This window comes from Symphalangus syndactylus, chromosome 3 (assembly GCF_028878055.3).
Source record: "Symphalangus syndactylus isolate Jambi chromosome 3, NHGRI_mSymSyn1-v2.1_pri, whole genome shotgun sequence".
NCBI classification, from domain to species: Eukaryota; Metazoa; Chordata; class Mammalia; order Primates; family Hylobatidae; genus Symphalangus; species Symphalangus syndactylus.
Window position 1 is genome coordinate 113,299,966 of NC_072425.2, and position 27,639 is coordinate 113,327,604.

The 27,639-nt window shown below is 36.1% G+C and overlaps 1 protein-coding gene across 12 annotated transcripts in view; it reads right to left on the bottom strand.

The window, feature by feature from the left end:
* The window catches only part of RUNDC3B (RUN domain containing 3B), a 206,080-nt gene that overhangs the window by 55,469 nt on the left and 122,972 nt on the right, over positions 1-27,639 (bottom strand). For all 12 annotated transcript variants that reach the window (XM_055272827.2, XM_055272825.2, XM_055272829.2 and 9 more), the window contains one exon: positions 3,233-3,401. In XM_055272827.2, coding sequence (XP_055128802.1) covers positions 3,233-3,401 — 169 coding nt within the window. The remainder of the gene's footprint in view (positions 1-3,232; positions 3,402-27,639) is intronic.

Genomic DNA, 27,639 nt, shown 5'->3' on the forward strand with positions numbered 1-27,639 from the left:
GACATTTGTTTTGTGACCTAGTGTGCTCCATAAAAAGATTGGCCACGTGCGGTGGCTCATGCCTATAATACCAGCACTTTGGGAGGCCGAGGTGGGCAGATCAATTGAGGTCAGGAGTTAGAGACCAGCCTAGCCAATGTCGTGAAACCCCATCGCTACTTAAAATACAAAAATTAGCCAGGCGTGGTGTCACATGCCTGTAGTCCCAGGTACTCGGGAGGCTGAGGCAGGAGAATCACTTGAACCCAGGAGGTGGAGGTTTCAGTAAGCCAAGATCATGCCACTGCACTCCAGCCTTGGTGACAAAGCGAGACTCCATCTCAAACAAAACAAAACAAAACAAAACAAACAAAACAAACAAACAAAAAAAACCCACTATAGCTGTTCCATATATGCTTGAAAAGGTTATATATTCTAATTGTTAACATTTAATATATTTTAGATCAGGTTTATTAAATGTGTTATCGAAGTTCACTATATCCATTCAATCTATAAATTACTCTGAAAGATGTTAAAATTTCTCATTATAATTATGGAATTGCCAATTTATTCTGGACATTTAATTAATTTTTGCTTCATATTTTTCATGGATATATTGTTAAATATATGTAAGTTCAGCACTGATATATATTCTTTGTGAATGCTTTTTTCTTTTCTTTTTTTTTTGAGACGGAGTCTCGTTCTATTGCCCAGGCTGGAGTGCAGTGGTGCGATCTCCCCTCACTGCAAGCTCCACCTCGTGGGTTCATGCCATTCTCCTGCCTCAGCCTCCCGAGTAGCTGGGACTACAGGCGCCTGCCATCACGCCCAGCTAATTTTTCGTATTTTTAGTAGAGACAGAGTTTCACTGTGTTAGCCAGGATGGTCTCCATCTCCTGACCTCGTGATCCACCCTCCTTGGCCTCCCAAAGTGCTAGGATTACAGGCATGAGCCACTGCGCCTGGCTGGTGAATACTTACTTTTTAAAAAAGGCAATGTCTTTCCTTAGTCTTAATAATGCTTTCTGCCTTAATGTCTATGTTTAATGATATTGACATAGAATTCTTTTAGTTAGTATCTGTCTAGTATATTTATCCCCCTAGTTTCAACTTTTTATGTCATTATGTGTTATGTGTCTCTCTTATCAATAGCATACAGCTAAATTTTATAATTATTTTTCAATAAATCTAAGAGTTTATCTTAACTGGCAAGTTTCTGCCATTTCCTTTTATGGTGGTGTTGACTCTTCTGGTTATATGTAATTTGCATTTTGTGTTCTCTTCTCACTATCCTTATTTCTAATGTGCTCCCTTCTATTATATTATCAAGCTTTCCTTATTTCTTTTCTTTCCCTCTACTAGTTTGAAAATTAAACATTCTACTTCTATTCTCTTAATTGCAACTTCTAAATGTTAATTTTGGAAACAGGCACACACATTAAAAAAATGTCTCTAACCTCTTTCACTATATTACAAAGACCTCAAAAGACTAGCTCAAAAGACTACTCAAAATTCATCACTTTCTAATTATTTCACCATATTTTAACTATTATCTCATGTTCTTACGGTTATTTACATCTATTTCATCTATCTTAGTAGAAATACTATGTAATGGTGTTCTACTGTGCATCTCTGACTCTTTCTGATATTTTTAGTCAGTGTTTTAGTTCTGCTCTGCTTTCATACTCCCAGTGGTGGCCTGTAGCTGGCTTGTATAGGCTCTCGAGAACTGATTGTTAAATTTCAGAAATTTAAGTCAGTTGTTAAACATTGCTGTTATTAAACATTAAATTATATAAATTTACAACTAAGTAAATTATATTAAACACAAAGGTAATAACTGCTCAAAATTCATCACTTTCTAATTATTTCACCATATTTTAACTATTATCTATGTTCTTACAGTCATTTACATCTATTTCATCTATCTTACTAGAAATACTATGGAATGCTCTTCTACTGTGCATCTCTTCCCAATTTTGCATTCAGTGATGTCATATTGGTAGCTTTAAATTGGCCATGATGGGAGTATTTATCCCAGAAAAATTGGCAAACACTACAAATGAGGGCTTCTGTCTCCATCTCCTCTAAAAGAGCCAGTTAAACATATTTCAGTGTACCAATGTCACCCCATATTGGTCATTATTTTTGCTATTTCATGTAATCAATGTTTCTCTACAAACTTATTTGTTTACTCTGCCATTTTGCACCTCACTCCTACATTCTAGGTTCAATTTCCACCTTGAATGACAGGGACCTATACCTGCTGTTTCCCTGTTGGTGTTAAAATGCAAGTTTCTAGGTTAAGGAATTATGCCTTCACCCCCATCCCTGGGGCCTACAGTTCTCTAATATATGCACATATTCTTCTTGTGTTAGTTCTATGTTTCTGATCCCTAATGAGTTCCTTTTCTTGAGAGAGTAGCTCTGAATGAATCTTTTAAAAAGTTGTATTCTACTCAGCATTTTCAGATTTTTGCAATGAAGATACTTTCAGATTATCTTAGTCTGAATTCTTGCTGGTACCACAAGTCTCCTTTAATAGCACATGAAAAGTTTTCTTCATATGCATTATGCAAATGTTTATAGCTATATAATATGGATTTAAAAATATTTTATAAGCAACAGCTATCTGTATAGATACAATTATTTATATTTATAAAATTATGACAACTTCCCCACTGCATTTTTAATTTTTTGAATACTTCTATCACTAATTCCACTGGGCTTTCCTTATATATATCATCTATGAATAATGATATTAAAAGAAGAAGAAAAGGGAAAAATAGAAAATACAGTAAAAAAGTAATGGTTACAAACTCCTTAAAATAATAGAGTTTGTTTTCTTTCTGTTATATACTCCACTTTGCCTACTACAGTGCTTAACACACAAGAGCTGCAAAAATATCTAATTTTCAAAAAAACAGATGTACGTGCTTAGGCAATCACTGCATTTTCACAAGCCAATAATCTTTTATAAAATTTATCATAGAAACTAGAATCTCAAATACATAAATTAAACTGCTTATTAAAATGGCTTGTTTTTATGTTAAAACATAAAATTGGAAAAAGTTCAACAAACAAAAGTATCTTCTACAGCTGCCTGATTTTTCATGAAGAGGAGGACAATTCAAAAACAGAAGAGAAGCAGCAATGGATAAATAATTTTATTCAGTTAAAAATATTTTGGCAGTCACAGTTCAGAGGCAATAACTAGAATAAAATTAAGTGTGTTTTGATAATTTTAAAATACCTTCTGTTCCAGTGTAAGCTGATACTTTTGTTTAACTCTCTTACACTTGTTGAACCAACTGTTCTCATCCATGAGGAAAGGAGGGCCGACATTCTCTGGAGTACTGCTTTCGCTACCACTGCTTCCCAAAGTCCTTAGCTCCTCCTCATCACTGCTGATACTATCAGAACTGGGAAGATCAAAATTTTAAAAAAAAGTTAAAAATACGTTCCAACTTGATTCTTAAACACTTTTACATTTGCGAGGTACAGTGAACAAATTCAAAAATATTTAGTACTAAATACAGAATTATAATGATATTATAAAGATTTTAGCTTCCTGAAAAAGAAAATGGCAAGTTAGCATGGGCTGCTGACTCCCTCTCGGAAACCAACCCTAGAGATACTACAGAAGTTCAAGTGGGTTTACAGATATAAGGTATTAAGATATAAACCAAGAATGCCCAAAAGAGAGAGAAAAGATTTCCAGAGAAGAGAAACAGAAACTCTAGATGCGCTGGAAACAGCCTTCTATCTGGGTTCTTTTTCACTGCCCAAGGTGGATTGCTGCCTGCTCAATCTTCAATACAAGGCAGACAACAGCAGTTCCAGCTAATAACAGTGGGGTATAATACAGGGTAGTGTGTCAAGATCAGCTCAGCTTTAGCAAAGGGAAGATAACAACAGGTTCAGAAGATCCAGTCACTCCTAAGCATTTCCTACTGAGGAGAACAAGGACAAGCAGAGGTAGAGCAGAGAGAACATCTATCACAATCCGTATCTAAAATTCCTCAGGATATGAGTATACGACAGAAGCAGAGCATAAGGTGAAAAAAATGGTAGAACAGAAACTCAATAGCGATAAAAATGTGCTAAGATGACGGTCCAATTTAGAAGAAAAATACTGGTGTTAATTCATGGACACAGGGAGGGGAACATCACACACCGGGGCCTGTCGGGGGTCAGGGGCAAGGGAAGGGAGAGCATTAGGACAAATACCTAATGCATGCAGGGCTTAAAACCTAGATAATGCGTTGATGGGTGCAGCAAACCACCATGGCACATGTATAACTATGTAACAAACCTGCACATTCTGCACATGTATCCCAGAACGTAAAGTATAATTAAAAAAAAAAGAAGAAAAATACTGGTGTTAATATACTTAAAAATAAACATGGAAAAATAAAATTTTAAATATGAGCAATTATATTAACAAATAAGAAGCAGAAGCATAAAAATAGTGTGTATTACCTTAAGAGTATTCAAAGAAACTATAATCTGTCAAACGGAGCAAACAAAACAAAACAAAACAAAAACAACCAAACCTGCCAAAGAAAATTCAAAACAAAAAAGGAGATGGCAGAAATAAACCCTAGTACAAAAGTAATCACACACAATTTAAATGAATTAAACTCAATAGCCAAAAGCCAGATGTTCAGGTCCAGTTAAGACAATTATATAAGGGGCTGGGCATATTGGCTCATTCCTGTAATACCAGCCCTTTGAGAGGCCAAGGTGGGTGGATCACTTGAGGCCAGAAGTTCAAGACCAGCCTGGGCAACATGGTGAAAACCTGTCTCTACTAAAAATAGAAAAAAAAAAATAGCTGGGTGTGGTGGCACATGCCTGTAATCCCAGCTACATGGGAGGCTGAGGCATAAGAATCATTTGAACCCAGGAGGTAGAGGTTGCAGTAAGCTGAGATTGTGCCACTGCACTCCAGCCTGGGTGACAGAGAGACTCTGTCTAAAAAAAAAAGGGGGTGGTGGTGGTTGGACAACAATGAGTTATCTATAAAATACACATGGTTTTTCTAAATATTTGAGATTTCTGATTCTTTCTATAATTGAAAAAAAGAAAAGAGTTCAAGTTTTTTCCCAAGATGGCTGACTAGATACATCAGCTGCCAGTTCTCCTCAGAAAGCAGATCAAATTTATAGGTGAATAATCACAGCCTGAGTGGAAAGTTGAGATAAGAGTGTCGAAACCTATTGGATACCATGCAGAAAACAGCTGGGAGGCAGAAAAGGAAGGCAGCAAGAGCCTGGGAGAGACTGACCATTAAGGAACTTGGAGTCCCATAGAAAGGGTAGGTAGGGGCATTTCTTTGCACCCCTCACCAATGTGACAAACTGCTGAGAAGTGAATTGTCAGAGAGCCCCTCTGCCCTTGCAAACCTGGGCAATTCTGCCAATAGTAATCTGGAAACATCCTGTGGGCAGAGCACCAGGTGGTCAGCTTGTGCAGCTGGGCTCACATTGCCCTCAAAACTGAGCTGAAGCAGTGGGTGCGATATTCGTTGTGCAACCACTGTGGGCTACTACCCTGCTTGGGGAATCTCAGCCCTTGTGTCACTGCATCACCAGATTCCCCACAAACATTTCCCAGAGCCTGCTCTGAATCTGCAACCAGAGGGGACCAGCAGGACCCTGGGGAGCTGCAGGATCCCTGGAGATCTAGTCCTTGGTGTGGGCCACTCCTAGGGGAGGGAGAGGTGCAGCCCACCAAAGCACTCATTGGGACAAAGGAACCAGATTGTAACTTCTCTCCTGCCTGAGAACCCCACATTTGTGACAAGACGGGTGACTGTGCCCTTCTCCTGTGCCCTGACCTACTACTGCAGATGCAGCGAAGGCTTTTCTTACTAGATGTTGACACAGGCACACTTGGAGACAGTACTATTCTCCACTAAAAGTGTACCTATCACCTGGGCTTAAATAAAAGGTAGGACTCACCTCCCTCTCCCTACACAGAGTGGCAGCATTCCTGCAATAGAGTACAGATTGCCAGCAGAGCCGTTTGTTTTTGGCTGGGTGAAAAGGTTTCTCCCATGGGCTATTTTGTTGGTAGTGGACAGACAGGCGTTTTCCACAAACCTCAGTTGCACTGTGGCCTAGAGATAAAGATTGTGTCTATCTAAACTGAAAGTTGCAAGCCCTGTGACAAGGGTGTGACAGGGAAGCTGATTGCATTCCTACCTGCCTAGGACAATGAGCTGATGCAGTCCTCTCAACTCCCATCCCCAGAGACCTCAGTGCATCCTATCATGAACTACCCCCGCCATATGTTGGGGCTGGTGCTACCACTTGTCATCAGCATACCCCAGGGAAAGCTGGCTCTTACTCTGAAGTGCAACTTACTGAACTGGAGATTGAACTGCATCACTAAATAAAGAAACCCGAGGATAGAAGGGTATAGTGCTAGGTTATGAGATAAGTGCCCTGGGACCTACACACTCAGCCTTGCAGAAGATATTGAGTTGGATCATATGACCAATACATTGCTATGACAAGTAGCATTTGAGAAAGCCACTGCAAAAAAAGCTATCTATAACCAAGGACTCATACAGAGTCTTGGCTTCCTGAAAGCAACTAGAAATGAAGCCAAATGATCTTAGACAATATACCTAACAGTCACATCCTTAAGGGAGCTTCCTCAGATTAGAAGGAATTAGTGTAAGAACTCTGGCAGCACAAAACGATACAGTGTTTTGACATCTCCAAAGGATTACATTAGTTCTCTAGGAATAGATCCTAACCAAAATGAAAATTCTGTTATGACAAATAAAGAATTCAAAATGTAGATTATAAGGAAGTTAAATGAGATCTAAGAGAAGGTTGGAAAACAACACAAAGAGATCAGAAAAACAATTCAGGATCTGAAAGATGAGTTAGGTATATATTTTTAAAAACCAAACAGAACTTGAGGAAATGAAAAATTCACTGAAGGAATTTCAAAATACATTTGAAAGTTTTAACGGTAGAAAAGACCAAGCAAAAGAAAGAATTTCAGAGCTTGAAGACTGATTTTTCTAATTAACACAGTCAGAAAAAAAAGAAAAAAAATTTAAAAATCAACAAAGCCTTCAAGAAATATTAGATTATGTAAAGCAACCAAACCTACAACTTTTGGGCATTCTTGAGAGAGAAGACGAAAAAGTAAAATGTTTGGAAAAAATATTTGAGGGAATAATTCAGGAAAATTTTCCTGATCTTGCTAGAGATACAGCCATTCAGATACAAGAAATTCAGAGAACACCTGAAAGATACTATACAAAATCAACACCACCAAGGCATATGATCATCAGACTATCCAAAGTCAATGTGAAAGAAAAACAAATCTTAAAAGCAGCTAGAGAGAAGCATCAAATCACCTATAAAGGAAATTCTATCAGATGAACAACGGACTTCTCAGAAGAAACCTTATGAGCCAGAAGAGACTGGGGTCTTTTTTCAGCCTTCTTAGAGAAAAAAACACTAGCCAAGAATTTTATATACTGCCAAACTAAGCTTCATCAATGAAGAAGAAATAAAGTCCTTCCCCAGACAAGCAAGCACGAAGGGAATTAATCACGATTAGACCTGTCCTACAAGAAATGATCAAAGGAGCTCTAAACATAAAAAAAGGACGATACTCACCATCATAAATGCATACATACGTCCAAAGCTCAGATGGCCAATAAAGCAATTACACAATTGAGATTACAAAGCAACTAGTTATCAACACTATGACAGGAACAGAACCTCACATAGCCTCACAAAGATATAGGCTGACAAGCTGGATTAAAAACAAGACCCAATCATCTTCGAAGACCCACCTAACAGGTAAATACACTTACAGACTCAAAATGAAGAGTTTGAAAAAGATGTATCATGCAACAGGAAAACAAAAATGATCAGGAGTAGCTATTCTTATATCATACAAAACAGACTTTAAATCAACAACAGTAAAAAAGACAAGGAAGGTCATTATATAATGATAAAGGGTTTGATTCAACAAGAAGATTTAACTGTTCTAAATATATATGCATCCAACACTGGAGCACCCAGATTCATAAAACAAATACTACTAGACATAAGAAATGATATAGGGCAATACAATAATAGTGAGGGAATTCAACACCCTACTAACAGCACTAGACAGATTACTGATGCAGAAAATCAACAAAGATACTCTGGACTTAAATTAGACTCTAGAGCAAATGGACCTAATAGATATTTACAGAACATGCTACCCAATAACCACAGAATATATATTTTTCTCATCTGTGCAGAGAACATTCTCCAAAACTGACCATATGGTTGGCCATAAAGCAAGTCTCAATAAATTTTTAAAAACTGAAATCATATCAAATATCTCCTCAGACCACAGTGGAATAAAATTAGAAGTCAATACCATGAAGAACCATCGAAATTACACAAGTATGTAGAACTAAACAACTTGCTCCTGGAAGACATTTGGGTAAACAAAATAAGGCAGAAATCTAACATTCTTTTTGAAACAAATGAAGAGAGACATAATATACCAAAACCTCTGGGATATGGCAAAAACAGGGCTAAGAGGAAAGTTTATAGCACTAAATGCCTACATCAAAAAGATAGAAAGATCTCAAATTAGCAACCAAACGTTACACTTCAAGGAACTAGTAAAACGAGGACAAATCATACCCAAAAGTAGCAGAAGACAGAAATAACAAACATCAGAGCAGAACTGAATGAAATGGAGACAAAAAAAATCAACCCAAAGGATTAATTAAATGAAAAGTTGGTTTTTTGAAAGGTTAAAAAAATTAATAGACCACTAGCTAGATTAACAACGGAAAAAAAACAAGAGAAAATTAAAATAACACAATCAGAAATGATAAAGGTTACATTACAGCTGATACTGCAGAAATACAAAAGATTATCAAAGATTTTTATGAGCCTCTTTATGCGCACAAACTAGAAAACCTAGACAAAAAATTTCTGAAACCTACACTTCCCAAGATTGAACCAGGAAGAAACAGAAATCCTGAACAGACCAATAAAAAGTAATTAAAATGAATCAGCAATTAAAAAAACATCTCCCAACAAAAAAGAGCATAGGACCAGATGAATTGGGATTTCCTACCCAAAGGAAAATAAATGATTGTATCAAAAAGACACTCTCCCTTGTATGTTTATCACAGCACTATTCACAATAGCAAATGTATGGAATCAACCTAAGTATTCATCAATAAAATACTGAATAAAGAAAATGTGGTATATATACATGATGGAATACTATTTAGCCATAAAGAAGAATGAAATTAATTGTGTCCTGTTTCAGCAACATAAATGGACCTGGAGGCCAATTATCCTAAGTGAAATAGCTCAGAAACAGAAAATCAAATACTACATATTCTCACATGGGTAAACATGGACATAAAGATGGAAATAATAAACACTAGGGACTCTAAAAGTGGGGAGACTGAGGAGGGGATAAAGGTCATATATTTACCTATTGGGTACAATGTTCATTATTTGAGAGATGGTTACACTAGAAGCCCAAAGCTCACCATTAAGCAATATATCCAAGTAACAAACCTGTACACATACCTGCCTCAATCTAATATTTTTTCAAAAGAGCTCATTCAAGAATAAAGATATTTATTTGAGACTTAAAGTTAATTAATAGCTAATAAAGCTATTGATTTGATACTTTAAATTAAATAAGCATGTTAAATTACCAAAATAATAAAAGACTAGACCCAGTATAACTGTCAACTCAGAAGACTGAAAATGAATGTAAGGAGCAAGTCTTATACGTGTCTTACAAAATCAGATACAATTGAAAGAACTTGTAAAATGGAAGATAGACAGAAAAAAAGTGTAATATTTATTAAATATTTTCAAAATACTAAAAAACCCCTGCCATACAAGGACACATATCCAGCAAAATTATCTTCCTAAAAAGAGGATGAGATAAGCATATTTTCAGAAAACTAAAACCTTAGAGATGTGCCAACAAATCCCCACTAAAACAACTTCTGATGGTTATAAGAAAAAGTAAAATGATCTAATAAGGAAGGTTGTTTTGCAAGAAGGTACACAAAGAAAATGGTAAACTTATGGGTAAACCTAAACAAATATCGAGAGTATAAAACAGTAACAATTATGCCTACTTTAGAAATTTTTAAATAAATCAATGTCAAATGTAAAATGCAGGACACCAAAAGCATATGTCAAAAAGGAAATATTTAGAGGCAAAGCAATGCAAGATTCTCATTTACTTGGATGGATGGTAAAGACATTAACCTTCAACTTTGTTAAATTTTAAATCTGCGTATTAAAATTAATGGGGTATCATAGAAGAAGAGAAGTTATGTGCATAACTTTTAAACTGGTAGAGGAATGAGGGAAAAGAGAAATTTGTAAAAGGCAAGAAAGAAGAAAGGATATAAAAAGAAATGCAAAGTCATAGGATAAGTAGAAGGCAAAAAATGCAATAGTAGATATCATTCCAAATATATCAGTAAATATCTTAAGCACTTCAGTTAAAAGACAAAGCCTGCCAGAGTAGATTTTTTTAATTCTAGGTAAGTAACATTTTTAAACACATACTTAAAGACATAAGGACACAGAAAGGTTGAAAACAAATGTATTTCATAAATTCTTGGTGTATATTTTTTAATATATTGACATCTGGAATCATAGTACAGCTTGTAATTGATAACAACTTACTATTGCTGTCATGCCATTTTCTTACATAATGTCTCTGAATTGAAACGCATTTACAATGGAAGGCATGATAGATTAGATGAAATACAGTTTTAAAAAGATAAGAATATACTAGAAAAATATTAAACAAAAGAAACTGGTGGGAATCTTAATATCATACAAAATGGACTTACAGTTTACAAGGAAAAAATTATCCCCAAATTCTTGGGGAGAGGATGATGTCACCAATATACCCTTGGTTTTTCAAGCAGACAGTACAAGAAAGGGAAATAAAGTCTATTTCACAGACTTTATTGAAATTCATACACATATAGATGTAAAATTCATACACATATGGATGTAAAAATTGTAAACAAAGTATTTAAAATGGAATACAACAAGGGCTTAAGATAATATACTATTGTTCACAATAGGTTTATTCCAGAAAGACAAGGAGATGTAAGGGCCATTAAACATTTCTATTAATGTAATTTACCACATGAACATATTAAAGGAGAAAAACTGTATGAATAATTTTAATAGATGCAGAAAAAGCGTGATACATTAACAAGACTCATTAATGATTTAAAAACAAACAAGAAACCAATTAGAAAAAGTACCCCATAGCACATTAAGAATAGAAGAAAATATTCTAAACCAAACAGAGTATTCATAACTAAAAACAAAAACAAAATACCCCAGTAAAACCCACAGCAAATACAATATTCAATGGTGAAACATCAAAAATATCTTTTAAGATCAAGCCCCAAAACAAGAATGCCCAGAATTATCTTATTTATTCATTGGTATACTTATATACACCTTTATATCTGTTTCATAAATTGTTTATATATAGTTAAAGAAATGGGAAATATATCATGTTAACAAAGAATGGTGGGAGAAATTCTGGTCTTCTTATAGTGATAAATTGCCATGCTCCCTTTTCCCCCAGGGGATAATCTGAAAACCAAAAAGAGAACAAGAAACAAAAACACAAAGTGTACTTTTGGGGAACTGAATCATAAAATATGTGGCTTTTGTGTTTGACGTCTTTCACCTATAATGTTTTCAAGGTTTATCCATGTTGTGGTAGGTATCAATGCTTCATCCCATTTTAAGTCTGAGTAATACTCCATTGTATGGATACATCACATTTTTAATTTATTCACCAACTGATGAACACTTGCATTGCGTCCACTTTTGGCTATTAAGAATAATGAACATTCATGTACAAGTTTCTGTTTGACCATATGTTTTCAGTTCTCTTGGGTGGAAAGAGAATTGATATCTAGGAGTAGAATTTCAGAATCACGTGGTAATTCTGTATTTAACTTAGAGAAATTATTAAACTTATTTCCACAGCAACTGCATCATTTTACATTTCCCCACCAGAAATGCAACTTCTCCACATCCTCACCAATACTTATTACGTTTTGTTGATTTTGGATACAGCTATCCCTGTGAGTATAAAGTGGTGTCTTACTGTGATTTCAATTTGCATTTCCCTAATGACTAATGATGTTGAGTATCATTTCATGTGCTTCTGGGCCACTGTACATCTTCTTTGGAGAAATGTTTATTTAAGTCCTTTGCCCATTTTAAAATCAGGTTGTTTATATTTGTGTTGCTAAGTTGTAACAGTTCTTTATGTATTCTAAATACTAGACCCTGATTTTGTGTATGATTTGCAAAAATTTTCTCCCAGTCTTTGGGTCACTCTTTCATTTTTTGATGGTATCTTTTAAAAGTTTTAAATTTTGACGAAGTCCAATTTATCTATTTTTTCTTTTGTTATTTACATTTTTGGTGTCATATTAAAAAACAATTGCCTAACTCAGGGTTATGAAAAATTTACACCTATGTTTCCTTATAAGATTGTATTATGTTAGCTCTTACATTTGGGTCTTAGATCCATTTTTGAATTAATTTTTGCATTTCATATGAGGTTAAGGTCCAAATTCACTCATTTGCATGTGGATATTCAGTTGTCCCAGCATCATTTGGTGAAAACACTATTCTTTATCCATTGAATGGTTTTGGTATCCTTTTCAAAACTCCACTCACCATAAATGTATGGGTTTATTTCCAGAATTTTAATTTAATTCTGTTGATTTGTATGTATATCCTTGTGCTAGCAGCATATTTTTTTGATTACTGGAGCTTTGTAGCAAATTCTGAAGTTAGGACGTATGAGTCCCCTGATTTTGTATTTCAAGATTGTTTTGGCTATTTAGAGTCCCTTGCAATTCCATACAAATTTTGGGATTAGCTTGTCCATTTCTACAAACAAAAAAGGATGTCGGAATATTGATAGCAACTGAATTGAATCTGCAGATCAATTCAGAAGTATTGCCATCTTAAGAATATGAAGTGTTTCAATTCATTAACAAGTATATCTTTTTATTTACTTACATATTCTTCAATTTCCCTAAACAATGTAGCATCAATTTTTAAGTTTAAATTAATTAAGATTAAATTTAAATGAAAAATTCCGTTCCTCAGTCACACTAGTTACATCTGAAGTACTGAATGCCACATGTGGCTAATGGCTACTGTATTGGATAACACCAGCTAAAGAACTAGGTATGTGTGGGCATTATAATTATAGCTATGGTAATTGATGTTATGAATCAGTAAGTGTGAATAGGCTAAAATCACCCATTAAGAAAAAAAAAAACCTGTATCACCGAACAAAACCCAACTATAAACTGCACAAGTGAAATCATCCAAAACCAAATTATTTATTTATAGTTTCTTTCAGAGCTTTGATGTAAAAAATTCAGCTATTTGAACTTTTAAATAATTTTTAAAATTTTTAATGGTTATGGGTACATAACAGGTGGGGTATATATTTATGGGGTACATACGATGTTTTGATACAGGCATTTAATATGTAATAATCACATAAGGGTAATTGAGGGTATCTATCACCTCAAGGACTTTTTTTTTTTTTTTTTTTGATACGGGATCTCACTGTTTCCCAGGCTGGAAAGCAAAGGCATGACCACAGATCACTGTAGCCTCAAACTCCTGAGCTTAAGCAATCCCCTCCCCTTAGTCTCCCAAGTAGCTAGGACTACAGGCAAGCACCACTACATCTGGCTAATTTTTAATTTTTTTTGTAGCAACTGAGTCTCACTATATTACTCAAGCTGGTCTGGAACTCCTGGCCTCAAGTGATCCCCGGGCCTCAGACTCCCTAAGTACTGGGATTACAGGCATGAGCCACCATGCCCAACCACATGTGTCATTTCTTTGTGTTAGGAACATTCCAATTCCACTCTTTTGGTTATTTTAAAATATACAATAAATTATTGTTGACTACAGCCATCCCGTTGGGCTATCAAATACCAGGTCTTATTCATTCTAACTATGTTTTTATACCCATTAATCATCCCGGCTTTTCTCCCTTCCCTTTGCTACCCTTTCCAGGATGTGCTAACCATCATTCTATTCTCTATCTTCATGAGCTTAACTATTTTAATTTTTAGCTCCCTCGTATGAGAATATGGGAAATTTGTCTTTCTATGCCTGGCTTATTTCACATAACATAATCTCCAGGCCCATCCATGTTGTTGCAGATGATAGGATTTCATTCTTTTTTGTGGCTGAATAATATTCCATTGTGTATATATACCACATTTTCTTTGGCCATTCATCCATCCATGGATACTTAGTATGATCCCACATCTTAGCTATTGTGAATAGTACTGCAATAAACATGAGAGTGCAGACATCTCTTTCATATACTTACTGATTTCCTTTCTTTTATATATATACCTAGCAGTGGGATTGCTGGATCATATGGTAGTTCTTTTTTAAGTGTTTTGAGAAACCTTCATACTGTTCTCCATAGTGGTTATACTAATTTACATTCCCACCAGCAGTGTAAAAGGGTTCCCCTTTCTCCATATCCTTGCCAGCATTCATTATTGCCTGTCTTTTGAATAAAAGACATTTCAACTAGAGTGAGATGATATCTCATTGTAGTTTTGATTTGCATTTCTCTGTTGATTAATGACGTTGTGTACTTTTTCACATACCTGTTAACCATTTGTATGTCTCCTCTTGATAAATGTCCATTCAGATCTTTTGCACACTTTTTAATTGGATTATTTGATATTTTTTTCCTATTGAGTTGTTTGAGCTCTTTACATATTCTGGTTATTAATCCCTTGTCAGATGAATAGCTTGCAAATATATTCTCTCACTCTGTGTGTTGTCTCTTCACTTTGTTGATTGCTTCCTTTGTTGTGAAGAAGCTTTTCAACTTGATGGAATCCCATTTGTCCATTTTTGCTTTGGTTGCCTGTACTTTTGAGGTATTACTCAGGAAATCTTTGCTCAGGACAATCAATGACCCCCCAGTTTTTGGTGGTATTTTCAAAGTTCCAGGTGTTCTTTTTTTTTTTTTTTTTTCAGTCTGGGTTTTGCTTTGTTGCTCAGGCTGGAGTGCAGTGGCACCATCATGAGTCACTGCAGCCTTGAACTCCTGGGCTCAAGTGATTCTCCCACCTTGGCCTTCCAAGTAGCTGGGACTGCAGGTGTGCAACACCATGTCCAGCTAAGTTTTCGAAAGATTTTTGTACAGAGAGCATCTCACTGTGTTGCCTAGGCTGGCCTCAAACTCCTGACTTCAAAAGATCCTCCTGCCTTGGCTTCCAAAGTGCTGAGATTAAAGGCATGAGCCACTGCACCTGGCCTCAAGTCTTAAATTTAAGTCTTTAATGCATTTTGATTTGATTTTTGTATACGATGAGAGATTGAGGCCTACTTTCATCCTTTTGCATACGAATATCCAGTTTTCCCAGCATCATTTGTTGAAGAGAGTGTCCTTCCCCGGTGCATATTCTTGACCTTTCTAGAAAATTAGTTTACTATAGATGCATGGATTTATTTCTGGATTTCTATTCTGTTCCATTGGTCTGTATGTCCATTTTTATGCTGGTATCATGCTGCTTTGGTTACTATAGTTCTATAGTATTTGCAGGTGATTTGATTCTTCCAGTTTTGTTTCTTTTTGTTCATGATAGCTTTGGCTATTCTGGGTCTTTTGTGGTTCCACATAATTTTGTATAATTTTTCTATTTCTGTGAAGAATGTCATTGGTATTTTGACAGCAAATACATTGGATCTATAGATTGCTTGGTGTGATGGGACACTGAATTTTCCAGTTAATGAAAACGAAATATCCTTCCTTTTTTTGGTATTCTCTTCAATTTCTTTCATCAGTATTTTATAATTTTCATTGTAGAAATCTTTTACTTCTTTGGTTAATTCTTAGGTATTTAATTTTACTTATGGCTATTGTAAATGGAATTGCTTTCTTTGTTTCTTTTTCATATTGTTCACTGTTGGCATATAGAAATGCTACTGACTTTTGTATGTTGATTTTGTATCCTGCAACTTTACTGAACTTGTTTATCAGTTCTAATAGTTTTTTGGTGGATTATTCCATTTATAGAAAGTAAAAATCAAGCATAACTATAGTATGTAGGAGGTATGGTACGTTCTTAGAGTAAAATAAAAAAGCAATGAAGTCACTACCAAAAATGTATTATTACAGTAACTATGTCTCAGGAGCTCGTGAGGAGTTGTGATTTTGAAGTGATAAAAGCAGGCCTTTCACAATGCTGACTATGTTTGCTTTATCTATACTTAGAGTGGTGATTAGCCAGTATACACTTCATACATTTTTTTATGCTCTACATTTATGTTTTACCTATTTTTCTTTGTGAGTTGTATTTCACAATAATAATAGGTTTAAATAGATCTAAACAGGACATCTAGTTAGAATTTTTGACAAAGCTCAATGTCATGGTCTGGGGATTGGAGGTGAGACCACGAGGAGGGAGAGGGTGTTATCTAATTATTATGATTTCTTCAAACAGTGCATAACCCACACAACATATATAACATATTTCATCAATTCCAGGACAAAATCAAATAAAAGATGCACAATTACTTTATGCACCAAGAAAGGAAAAACAATGCTGACAAACTATGGCACAACATTATTTGTCAGAAATATTGAAATGTAAAACAAAGAAGTATATCTTAAAATTGATGGAATATGGTATATAGAGAATAATTATTATACTTCTCACTTATTCAAACTACTACTTTTTGAATATAAAAATTTTTCATTTTTTAAGGGACTATATATAAGTAAAATAAGCCATAACCTACCAATCTGGTTTAAATGTAGTCCAAAGGCCTATAATAATCTAAATGAATTTAGGTACCTTTTGTCATTGAAATTATAAATATTTTGCTATATTGGACATGAAAAAATATTAGTAAGGTAAAAAACCTGACATCATCTTTATAGATAATGATTCACTTAGATTAATAAAAACTCAAATATATTCTAACTTTTTGGCCTTTTTTCCATATTAAATTTATATAAATAAAAATATCTTAACAGGACTTTCTATGAATAAAAAAGATTAAAGCAATTGTTCTACATGATTCCCTAAAAACAATGCCCTAAATACTAGAAAGTTAGAGCTCAGTAAAAAACCAAGAAAGAAGTAAAAGGATATCATAAAATCAAGGACTTAATACTTAATTTGGTAAAACTTACAAATACCCAAATTTTCATTAAAAAAGGAATACATCTCAGGTGTTTAATATGTATGCAACTGACTAAATCTTTACAAGTTATAATCCTGCCCTACCCTGCCCCCCACCCCAAAAAGGACTGTAAGTCTTAAAATGAAAAATAAGTGTCCTATCTCACTCTACCCTCCTCCAATTCTATTCTTACAGGACAATATTTTTTAAATTTTTTACTCTTCTTGTAAATTATCTCCATACCCTATCTTCCTATTTAGATGCCCTTTATTTCTTTCTCTTGCCTGATTGCTCTGGCTAGGACTTCCAATACGACTTTGAATAGAAGTGGTGAGAGAGGGCAACCTTGTCTTATGCCAGTTTTCAAGGGGAATACTTCTAGATTTTGCCCATTCAGTATAATGTTGGCTGTAGGTTTGACATAGATGGCTCTTATTATTTTGAATAATGTTCTTTCAATATGTAGTTTATTGAGAGTTTTTAATGCAAAGGGGTGTTGAATTTTATCAAAAGCTTTTTCTGTATCTATTGAGATAATCATTGGTTTTTGTCTTTATTTATGTTTATGTGATGAATCACATTTATTGATTACATATGTTGAACCAACCTTGCATTGATCATGGTGGATTAGCTTTTTGATGTGCTGCTGGATTCAGTTTGCCAGTATTTTGTTGAGGATTTTTGTATTAATGTTCATCAAGGATACTGGCCTGAAGCTTTCCTTTTTTGTTCTATCTCTAACACGTTTTGGTATCAGGATGATGCTGGCCTCATAGAATAAGTTGGGGTGGAGTCTTTCCTCTTCAATATTTTGGAATAGTTTCATCAGAAATGGTATCAGCTGGCCAGGCATGGTGGCTCACGCCTGTAATCCCAGCACTCTGGGAGGCCAAAACAGGAGGATCATGAGGTCAGGAGTTTGAGAACAGCCTGGCCAACATGATGAAACTCCGTATCTACTAATAATACAAAAATTAGCCAGGCGTGGTGGTGTGCACTTGTAGTCCCAGCTACTCAGGAGGCTGAGGCAGGAGAATCGCTCGAACCCAGGAGGCGGAGGTTGCAGTGAGCCGAGATCATTGCACTGCACTCCAGCCTAGGTGACAGAGTGAGACTCTGTCTCAAAAAAAAAAAAAAAAATGGTATCAGCTATTCCTTGTATATCTGGTATAATTTGGCTGTGAATCCATCAGGTTCTGGGCTTTTTTTTTTTTTTTTTTTTTGGTTGGTAGGCTATTTATTACTGATTCAATTTCAGAGCTCATTATTGGTCTGTTCAGGTAATCAATTTCTTCCTGGTTCACTCTTGGGAAAGTGTGTTTGTCAAAGAATTTATCTCTCTCCTGTAGGTTTTCTAGTTTGCCTGCATAGAGGTATTCACAGTTATTTTTGTTTCTGTGGGGTCTGTGGTAACATCCCCTTTGTCATTTCTAATTGTGTTTATTGGGATCTTCTCTCTTTTTTCTTTATTAGTCTAGCTTGGAACCTAACTATCTTATTTTTTCAAAAAAACAACTTCTGGATTCGTTGATGTTTTGAATTTTTTTGCGTGTGTCTTGATTTCCTTCAGTTTAGCTCTGATTTTGGTTATTGTCTTTTGCTAGCTTTGGGGTGCATTTGTTCTTGCTTCTTTAATTCTTTCCACTGTGATATTAGGTTGTTAATTTGAGATCTTTCCTACATTTTCATGTGGACATTTAGTGGTATGAATTTACCTCTTAACAGTGCCTTAGCTCTGTCCCACAGATTCTGGTATGTTGTATCTTTGTTCTCATTGGTTTCAAAGAACTTCATGATTTCCATCTTAATTTCATTATTTACCCAAAAGTCAATCAGGAGCATGATGTTTAATTCCTATGTAATTTCATGGTTTTGAGTGATTTTCAGAGTCTTGACTTCTATTTTAATTGTGCTGTGGTCCAAGAGTGTGTTTGGTAGGATTTTCGTTCTTTTGCATTTGTTGAGGATTATTTTATGTCCAATTATGTGGTCAATTTCAGAGTATGTGCCATGTGGTGATGAGAAGAATGTATATTCTATTATTTGGAGGTGGAAAGTTCAGTATCAGTACTGCACAAAGCCCTTTTCAGCACAAGCGCCATTCTATAAAATCCCCAGCAAGACTTTTCTTCTTGCAGTCAGGTCCCCTCCTGCTGACCTGCCTATTGCTTTCTTGGAATGTACTTTTATACCTTCTCTAATAAATGTGCCTTTCTATACATATAGCTGTCTTGGTAAATTCTTCTTACTGACTGCATGATACCAGCCCCAGACAGTCGCTACCTGTGACAAACATGATCTTACATTTCAGAAGGATCACTCTGGCTCCTCTATGTAGAATAAGTTACAGGAGTAAGAAGTACAGCTATGGAGACCAGTATACATTTCCAGGTTTAAATTGAGGTGGAGTTGCCAAAGAATTTGCTGATGGATCCTATTTGAGTTATAGCAGAGAATTTAAGGATGACTCCAAAGTTTTCAGTATAAGCAACTATAAAGATACAACTACTATTGTTGGACTGGGAAAGACTAAAGGAAGAAATGTTTGTAAGGGAGAATTTAGGAGTTTAATTTTGTATGTGTTACAGTCGAGGTGTTTATTACACATCCAAATGGAAATGTTAATTTGGAGGCCAGATGAAGGAGTCCTAGAGTTTACAGTGGTGTCGTAGGTGCACACTTGGAAAAGTGTAGCATATAGACAGTATTTAAAGTAATGAAACACTGAGTGGAAAACTACCTAGAGAGTGAGTGTAGACAGAGAAGATGGTTCAGGACCGATCCCTGAAATATTCCACATTTAAAGTTTGGGGAGATACAGAGAAATCAGGGAAGGAGAATGAGAAGGGGCAACCAGGAGGAAAACTAGAAGAGCTCTTAAGAGAGAAGTCATGTGTATCACTGCCAAATCCAATGGTGAGTCTCCTCGTCTTACTTGGATTTGGCAATGAGACATCACTGCTGACTTTGACATGAGCAGTTTCAGGGGTGGGGATAAAAGCTTAATGAATAGTTCAAGAGAGAATGGAGGCAAAGAAAAAAAAAACCTAGAGGCACAGTTTTGTAATAAAAGGAGGGGGAACAAAGAAACAGTGAATGTGGGGTTAGAAAAGTTTTGGGTTTTGTTTTTATGGTGGGGAAAATAACAACATACTTATATGCCGTGATATGTGGGAAGATTTAGAAAAGAGGGATAATTAATGGGAAGAGACAATTGCTAGAGCAAAGACCTTACCAAAAGATAAGGGATGGGATATAATGCACAGGTCCAAGGACTGGCCTTACATAGAAAATGATTAATTTATTTCTCCTAAGACCAAGGAGACAGAGTAAGGGCAATTTAACAGCATCCTTGGTCATGTCTAGTCTATTTAAGTCAGTGATTTTTGTTTGTAGAAGTTAGCCTTTTTAGGAAATAATCTGTTTAAGTAAAAGACTTAGCTATATGAATGGTGATAATACCATTAAGCTTAAAAGTGAAAAGTTGAAGGTATCTCAAAGACCCACAATCATTAGCTACTGGACTTGTCAGGCTTAAAATGTATTACAGAAACAATGTTTCAGAATGTTTAAAGTTATATTAAACAGTAACTCAGAGAAAAGCAACTGTTTCTCACTGGTACACATCCTGAAACTTGAACCAATATTAAATATAAACTATGTTTTAAGATGTTTTGTAAGTATATTTTATATACTTAGTTTTAGAAGAATAAACCCCCATTAAAAAAAAGACATTTTGATAAACATTTTTAAAAAGTATGACTCTGCCAGTAATCAAGTAAATGCAAATTAAAATAGTAGAATAACATTTTCACTTATAAAAACTACAGAACTGGCCATAACTAAACACTTTGTTGGAAAGAGTGGGGAGTAGGCATTCTCACTTACTGTTAATACAAACTGAATTTTCTGGAGGACAATCATAGTATATATCAAAAGCTTTAATAATATATATGTTATTTATCCCATAAATTCCACTTCTAGGAATTTAATTTAAAGAAATATTAGGAATGCTTTTACATTGTTGGTGGGAGTGTAAATTAGTTCAACCATTGTGGAAGACAGTGTGGCAATTCCTCAAGGATCTAGAACTAGAAATACCATTCAACCCAGCAATCCCATTACTGGGCATATACCCAAAGGATTATAAATCATTCTACAATAAAGACACATGCACTATTCACAATAGAAAAGACTTGGAACAAACCCAAATGTCCATCAATGATAGACTGAACTAAGAAAATGTGGCACACATACACCATGGAATACTATGCAGCCATGAAAAAGGATGAGCTCATGTCCTTTGCAGGGACATGGATGAAGCTGGAAACTATCATTCTTAGCAAACTATCACAAGATCAGAAAACCAAATATTGCATGTTCTCACTCATAAGTTGGAGTTGAACAATGAGAACACATGGAGAGAGGGAGGGGAACATCACACACTGGGGCCTGTCGAGGGGTAGGAGGCTAGGGGAGGGATAACATTAGGAGAAATACCTAATGTAGGTGACAGGTTGATGGGTGCAGCAAACAACCACAGCACATGTATACCTATGTAACAAAACTGCACATTCTGCATATGTAATCCAGAACTTAAGGTATAATAAATAAATAAATAATCTGAAAAAAAGAAATATTCATTGTTTTGTATAAAAAGATGTAGTTAGAAGGATATTAGCTACAACACTGTATATAACAGTGAATAATTAAATGTATTCTGAAGTTTCACGATAACTGTGTAAACATACTATACAGACAATGAAATTTTAGGACATGATACTGTAGAAACATTGTTAATGACATGTAAAAGGGACTTTATATAGTAGTAAGGGAAATAAACAGCTACATGTACCTTATGATTCCATTCTCATGAAAGAAAATAATGTATCTATGCATAGAAAAAGCTGGAAAGCCATCCATCAAAATGTTAAGAATGTTTCTAGCAGCTGCTTCTTGAAGGTAAGATAAGAAGCAACTTAAACTTTCTTCTTTCTATCTTTATTTTATAATTTTTCTACCATGAATATGTATTACTTCCTAAATAAATTAAAAGCAGCAATGTGGGGGGAGGGACTGATGGTTTCTTAAAATTAGAAATCTAGTAGATTTTTAAAAAATGTGTCTAATACAGGGATATTTCTGTGGATGCAATTTGATTTGTAAAGTATTGGTTCTTTATGACAATTAGGATAGTTTAAATTTTTCTAAAAATAAAAACTCCATGATTAGTAATGCTAACTGGCTTATGACTAGGTTGAATTGGTATTTCTATTCTCATTTTAGCATCCTTTGTACAACAAGATGTTAGAAATTCTTCATTTTATAAAGAAGCTATATATACATGTTTGGATTAGTGCATCACAAAGTTGTATTAAAAAATTCAGACAAAAAGTGACTATGCAGGATCTATATTACTAAATTAATTATAAGGGTACATCATGAGAAAGTTCCATTATTGTACCTTTCAAAAACACTGTAATAATTACTTCAGTATCTTACATGTAAGTAGGAGAGGAAAATTAGTGTGTGTGTATACATATCTCTTTATATTTTAAGTCATTTCCTAAATCACTGAATATAGCCTTTCTACCTACATATTGATTACTAAACTCTATCTCCAGATGACATCTTGCTCTTTAATTCCAGACTTGTATTTTACCCACTCTGCCATAAACTAGTTGTGTGAGTAAGGACAAGTTATTTAACCTCTCCGCATTTCAGTTTTCTCATTTGTAAAATACAGACAACGGTGCCTATTAATCCAACATATCCCAAAACAGTATAATTTTATGCCTGCTCATAACATCATCCTGCTGCATTTCTTTTCTAGACAGTGTACTACAATTATCCCTTTTCCCAAAGAATCCACTTACCCAAATTAGAAATCACGGTGTCATTACACTCTATTCTTCTTTTTCCCTCACCATCCAAAATACCTTCCCCGCTCACCTTTGAAATATTAGTGACTTCTCTTACTAGATGGTAATTATCTTGAGAATGGGGACTGTGTTCTTTTTTAGAAGTTCATAAAGTTCCTACTCTTGACATCTAAGTATCCCTGGCACCTAGGAAATTTTTTGTCCTATGGTTAGGCACTCAATAAATAGATTTTGAATGTGTGTGTGTGTGTATGTGTGACATATATACATATTTTATAGACATACAGAATACCTTATAGCTTTGCCATGATTATAAAATTTTAGAAGTGCATAAAGATTGGAGATCATCATGGAGGACAGAAGGCACGACTAGATTGCAGCTCTAGACAGAGCAGGCTGCAGAGGCTTGCATTGTGAATTTTAGCTCCAGATCGACTGTAAGAAAAAGCCTACGAATCCCGAGAGGACCCACAGACCCTCTGAAGGAGTGGACTGCTCCTGCAGGACCTGGGAGACCCCCTGCCAAATACTGTGGGTGCCCCAACTGCAGAAGTGGGAAAGGGAGAACCCCGCCTCTCCCAAACACACACCCACACTGGAGAAGCTGAAGGTCTGTTTGTGGGAGAAGTTTCCGACTTTACCAGGAGCTGAGTCAATCTGGAGAGCCCAGCAAAATACAGGGGTAGGGGAAGCAGCAGAAAGGCCCTGGGAGCTCGCTGGGTCCCTGAGCAGGCCATTCCTGCCTGTACCACAGGGATCCAAAGGGAGGCCAGCCAGATGAGCAGGGGCTAAAACTCCACAGGGAAAAGGAAATCTCCAGCTGAACTCTGTAACAATTTCAACGGGGTGAGAAGCCTCCTGGCCAGAACTAGGGGAAGAGCGCAAATCCAGTGTGCAGACTCTACAGGCAGGGGAAGAACCAAGCTCTTTTTTTTCGCACCTGGGAGGCGGGTAGCCTGTGGCAGGTTTTCAAGCCTGTCTCACCCTCTGCCTGGAAATGGACTCGGGCTGTTGGCAGGGGCATGGTGGGAGTGAGACTGGCCTTCCAGTTTGCATGGGAGCTGGGTGAAGCCTGTGACTGCCTGCTTTCCCCCACTTCCCTGACAACCTGCAGGTTTCAGCAGAGGCAGCCATAATCCTCCTAGGTACACAACTCCAGTGACCTGGGAATCTCACTCCCATCCCCCACAGCAGCCACAGCAAGACCCGCCCAAGGAAAGTCTGAGCTCAGACACGCCTAGCCCTGCCCCCACCTGATGGTCCTTCCCTTCCCACCCTGGCAGTGGAAGACAAAGGGCATATAATCTTGGGAGTTCTAGGGTCCTGCCCACCACTGGTTCCTCCCCATACTACCACAGTTGATGCTCTCTGGAATGCGCCACCTCCTGGCAAGAGGCCAACCAGCACAAAAATAGAGCATTAAACCACCAAAGCTAACAACCCTCACAGAGTACACTGCAACCCCTCATCCCCCTGCTACCTCCGCCAGAACAGGCACTGGTATCCACGGCTGAGAGACTCACAGATGGCTCACATCACAGGACTCTGTGCACACACCCCCCAGTAGCAGCCAAGAGCCAGGTAGACTCACTGAGTGGCTAGACCCAGAAGAGAGACAACAATCACTACAGCTAGGCTCACAGTAAGACACACCCATAGGAAAAGGGGGAGAGTACTACATCAAGGGAACACCCCGTGGGACAAAAGAATCTGAACAACAGCCATCAGCCCTAGACCTTCCCTCTGACAGAGGCTACCCAAATGAGAAGGAACCAGAAAACCAACCCTGGTAATATAACAAAGCAAGGCTCTTCAACACCCCGCAAAAATTGTACTAGCTCATGAGCAATGGATCCAAACCAAGAAGAAATCCCTGATTTACCTGAAAAAGAATTCAGGAGGTAAGTCATTATGCTAATCATGGAGGGACCAGAGAAAATTACAAGTTAAAACGCAAAAATAAAAAACAAACAAAAAACCAAAGTATACAGGCAACAAAGAGCACAATGAATGCAAGGGTACCTCACATTTCAATACTGACATTTAATGTAAATGGCCTAAAAGCTCCACTTAAATGATACAGAACTGCACAATGGATAAGAACTCACCAACCATCTGCTGCCTTCAGGAGACTCACCTAACGCATAGGGACTCACTTAAACTTAAAGTAAAGGGGTGGAAAAAGGCATTTCATGCAAAGGGACACCAAAAGTGAGCAGGAGTAGCTATTCTTATATCAGACAAAACAAACTTTAAGGCAACAGCAGGTAAAAGAGACAAAGAGGTACATTATACAATAGTAAAAGGCTTTGTCCAACAGGAAAATATCACAATCCTAAATGTATAAGCACCAAACACTGGAGCTCCCAAATGTATAAAACAATTACTAATAGACATAAGAAATGAGATAGACAGCAACACAATAATAGTTGCAGGGGTGGGGGGCTTCAATACTCCACTGACAGCACTAGAGAAGTCATCAAGATAGAAAGTCAACAAAGAAACAATGGATTTAAACTATACCTTGAAGCAAATGGGCTTAACAAATATATACAGAACATTTCATTCAACATCTGCAGGATACACATTCTATCCCATAGTACATGGAACTTTCTCCAAGATAGACCATGTGATAGGCCATAAAATGAACCTCAATAAATTTAAGAAAATTGAAATTATATCAAGCACTCTCAGACTACGTTGGAATAAAACTGGAAGTCAACTCCAAAAGGAACCTTCAAAACCATGCAAATACATGGAAATTAAATAACCTGCTCCTTAATGAGCATTGGGTCAAAAACGAAATAATGATGGAAATCAAAATATTCTTCAAACTGAACAACAATAATGACACAACCTATCAAAACCTCTTGGATACAGCAAAGGTGGTGCTAAAAGGAAAGTTCATAGCCCTAAATACCTGTATCAAAAAGACTGAAAGGGCGCAAACTGACATTCTAAGGTCATGCCTCAAGGCACTAGAGAAACAAGAATAAATCAAACCCAGACCTAGCAGAAGAAAGAAAATCACCAAGATCAGAGCAGAACTAAATGAAATTGAAACAAAAAAAATTACAAAAGATAAATGAAACAAAAAGCTGGTTCTTTGAAAAGATAAAATTGATAGACCACCAGCAAGATTATCTAAGAAAAGAGGATAGAAAATAATCTCATTAAGAAATGAAACAAGAGATATTACAACTGACACCACTGAAAACAAAAGATCGTTCAAGGCTACTATGAACACCTTTACGCATATAAACTAGAAAACCTAGATGAGATGAGTAAATTCATGGAAAAATACAACCCTCCTAGCTTAAATCAGGAAGAATTAGATACGCTGAACAGACCAATAACAAGCAGCAATATTGAAATAATAATTTAAAAATTACCAACAAAAAAGAAGTCAAGGACCAGATGGATTCACAGAATTTTACCAGACATTCAAAGAATTGGTACCAATCCTTTTGACACTATTCCGTAAGATAGAGAAAAAAGGAACCTTCCCTAATTCATTCTATGAAGCCAGCATCACCCTCATACCAAAACCAGGCAAGGATATAATCAAAAAAGAAAACTACAAACCTATATTCTTGATGAACATAGATGCTAAAATCCTTAACAAAATACTGGCTAACCGAATCCAACAACATATCAAAAAGATAATCCACCATGATCAAATGGGTTTCATACCAGGGATGCAGGGATGCTTTAACATATGCAAGTCAATAAATGTGATACACCACATAAACAGAATTAAAAACACAAATCACATGATCATCTCAATAGATGCAGAAAAAGCATTCGACAAAATCCAGCACATCCCTTTATGATTAAAACCCTCAGCAAAATCGGCATACAAGGGACCTACCTTGATGTAATAAAAGCCATCTATGACAAACCCACAGCCAACATAGTACTGAATGGGAAAAACCTAAAAGCATTCCCTCTGTGAACTGGAACAGGACAAAGATGTCCACTCTCACCACTCCTCTTCAACATAGTACTGGAAGTCCTAGCTAGAGCAATCAGGAGAAAGAAATAAAGGGCATCCAAATCGGTAAAGAGAAAGTCAAACTGTCACTGTTTGCTGATGATATGATCGTTTACCTTGAAAACCCTGAGGACTCCTCCAGAAAGTTCCTATGATTGATAAAAGAATTCAGCAAAGGTTCTAGACACAACATTAATGTACACAAATCAGTAGCTCTTCTATACACCAACAGCAACCAAGTGGAGAATCAAATCAAGAACTCAATCCCTTTTACAATAGCTGAAAAACAAAATAAAAATAAGTACTCAGGAATATACTCAACCAAGGAGTTGAAAGACCTCTATAAGGAAAACTATAAAACACTGCTGAAAGAAATCATAGACTACATGAACAAATGGAAACACATCCCATGCTCATGGATGGGTAGAATCAATATTGTGAATAATGACCATACTACCAAAAGCAATCTACAAACTCAATGCAATCGCCATCAAAATACCACCACCATTCTTTACAGAAT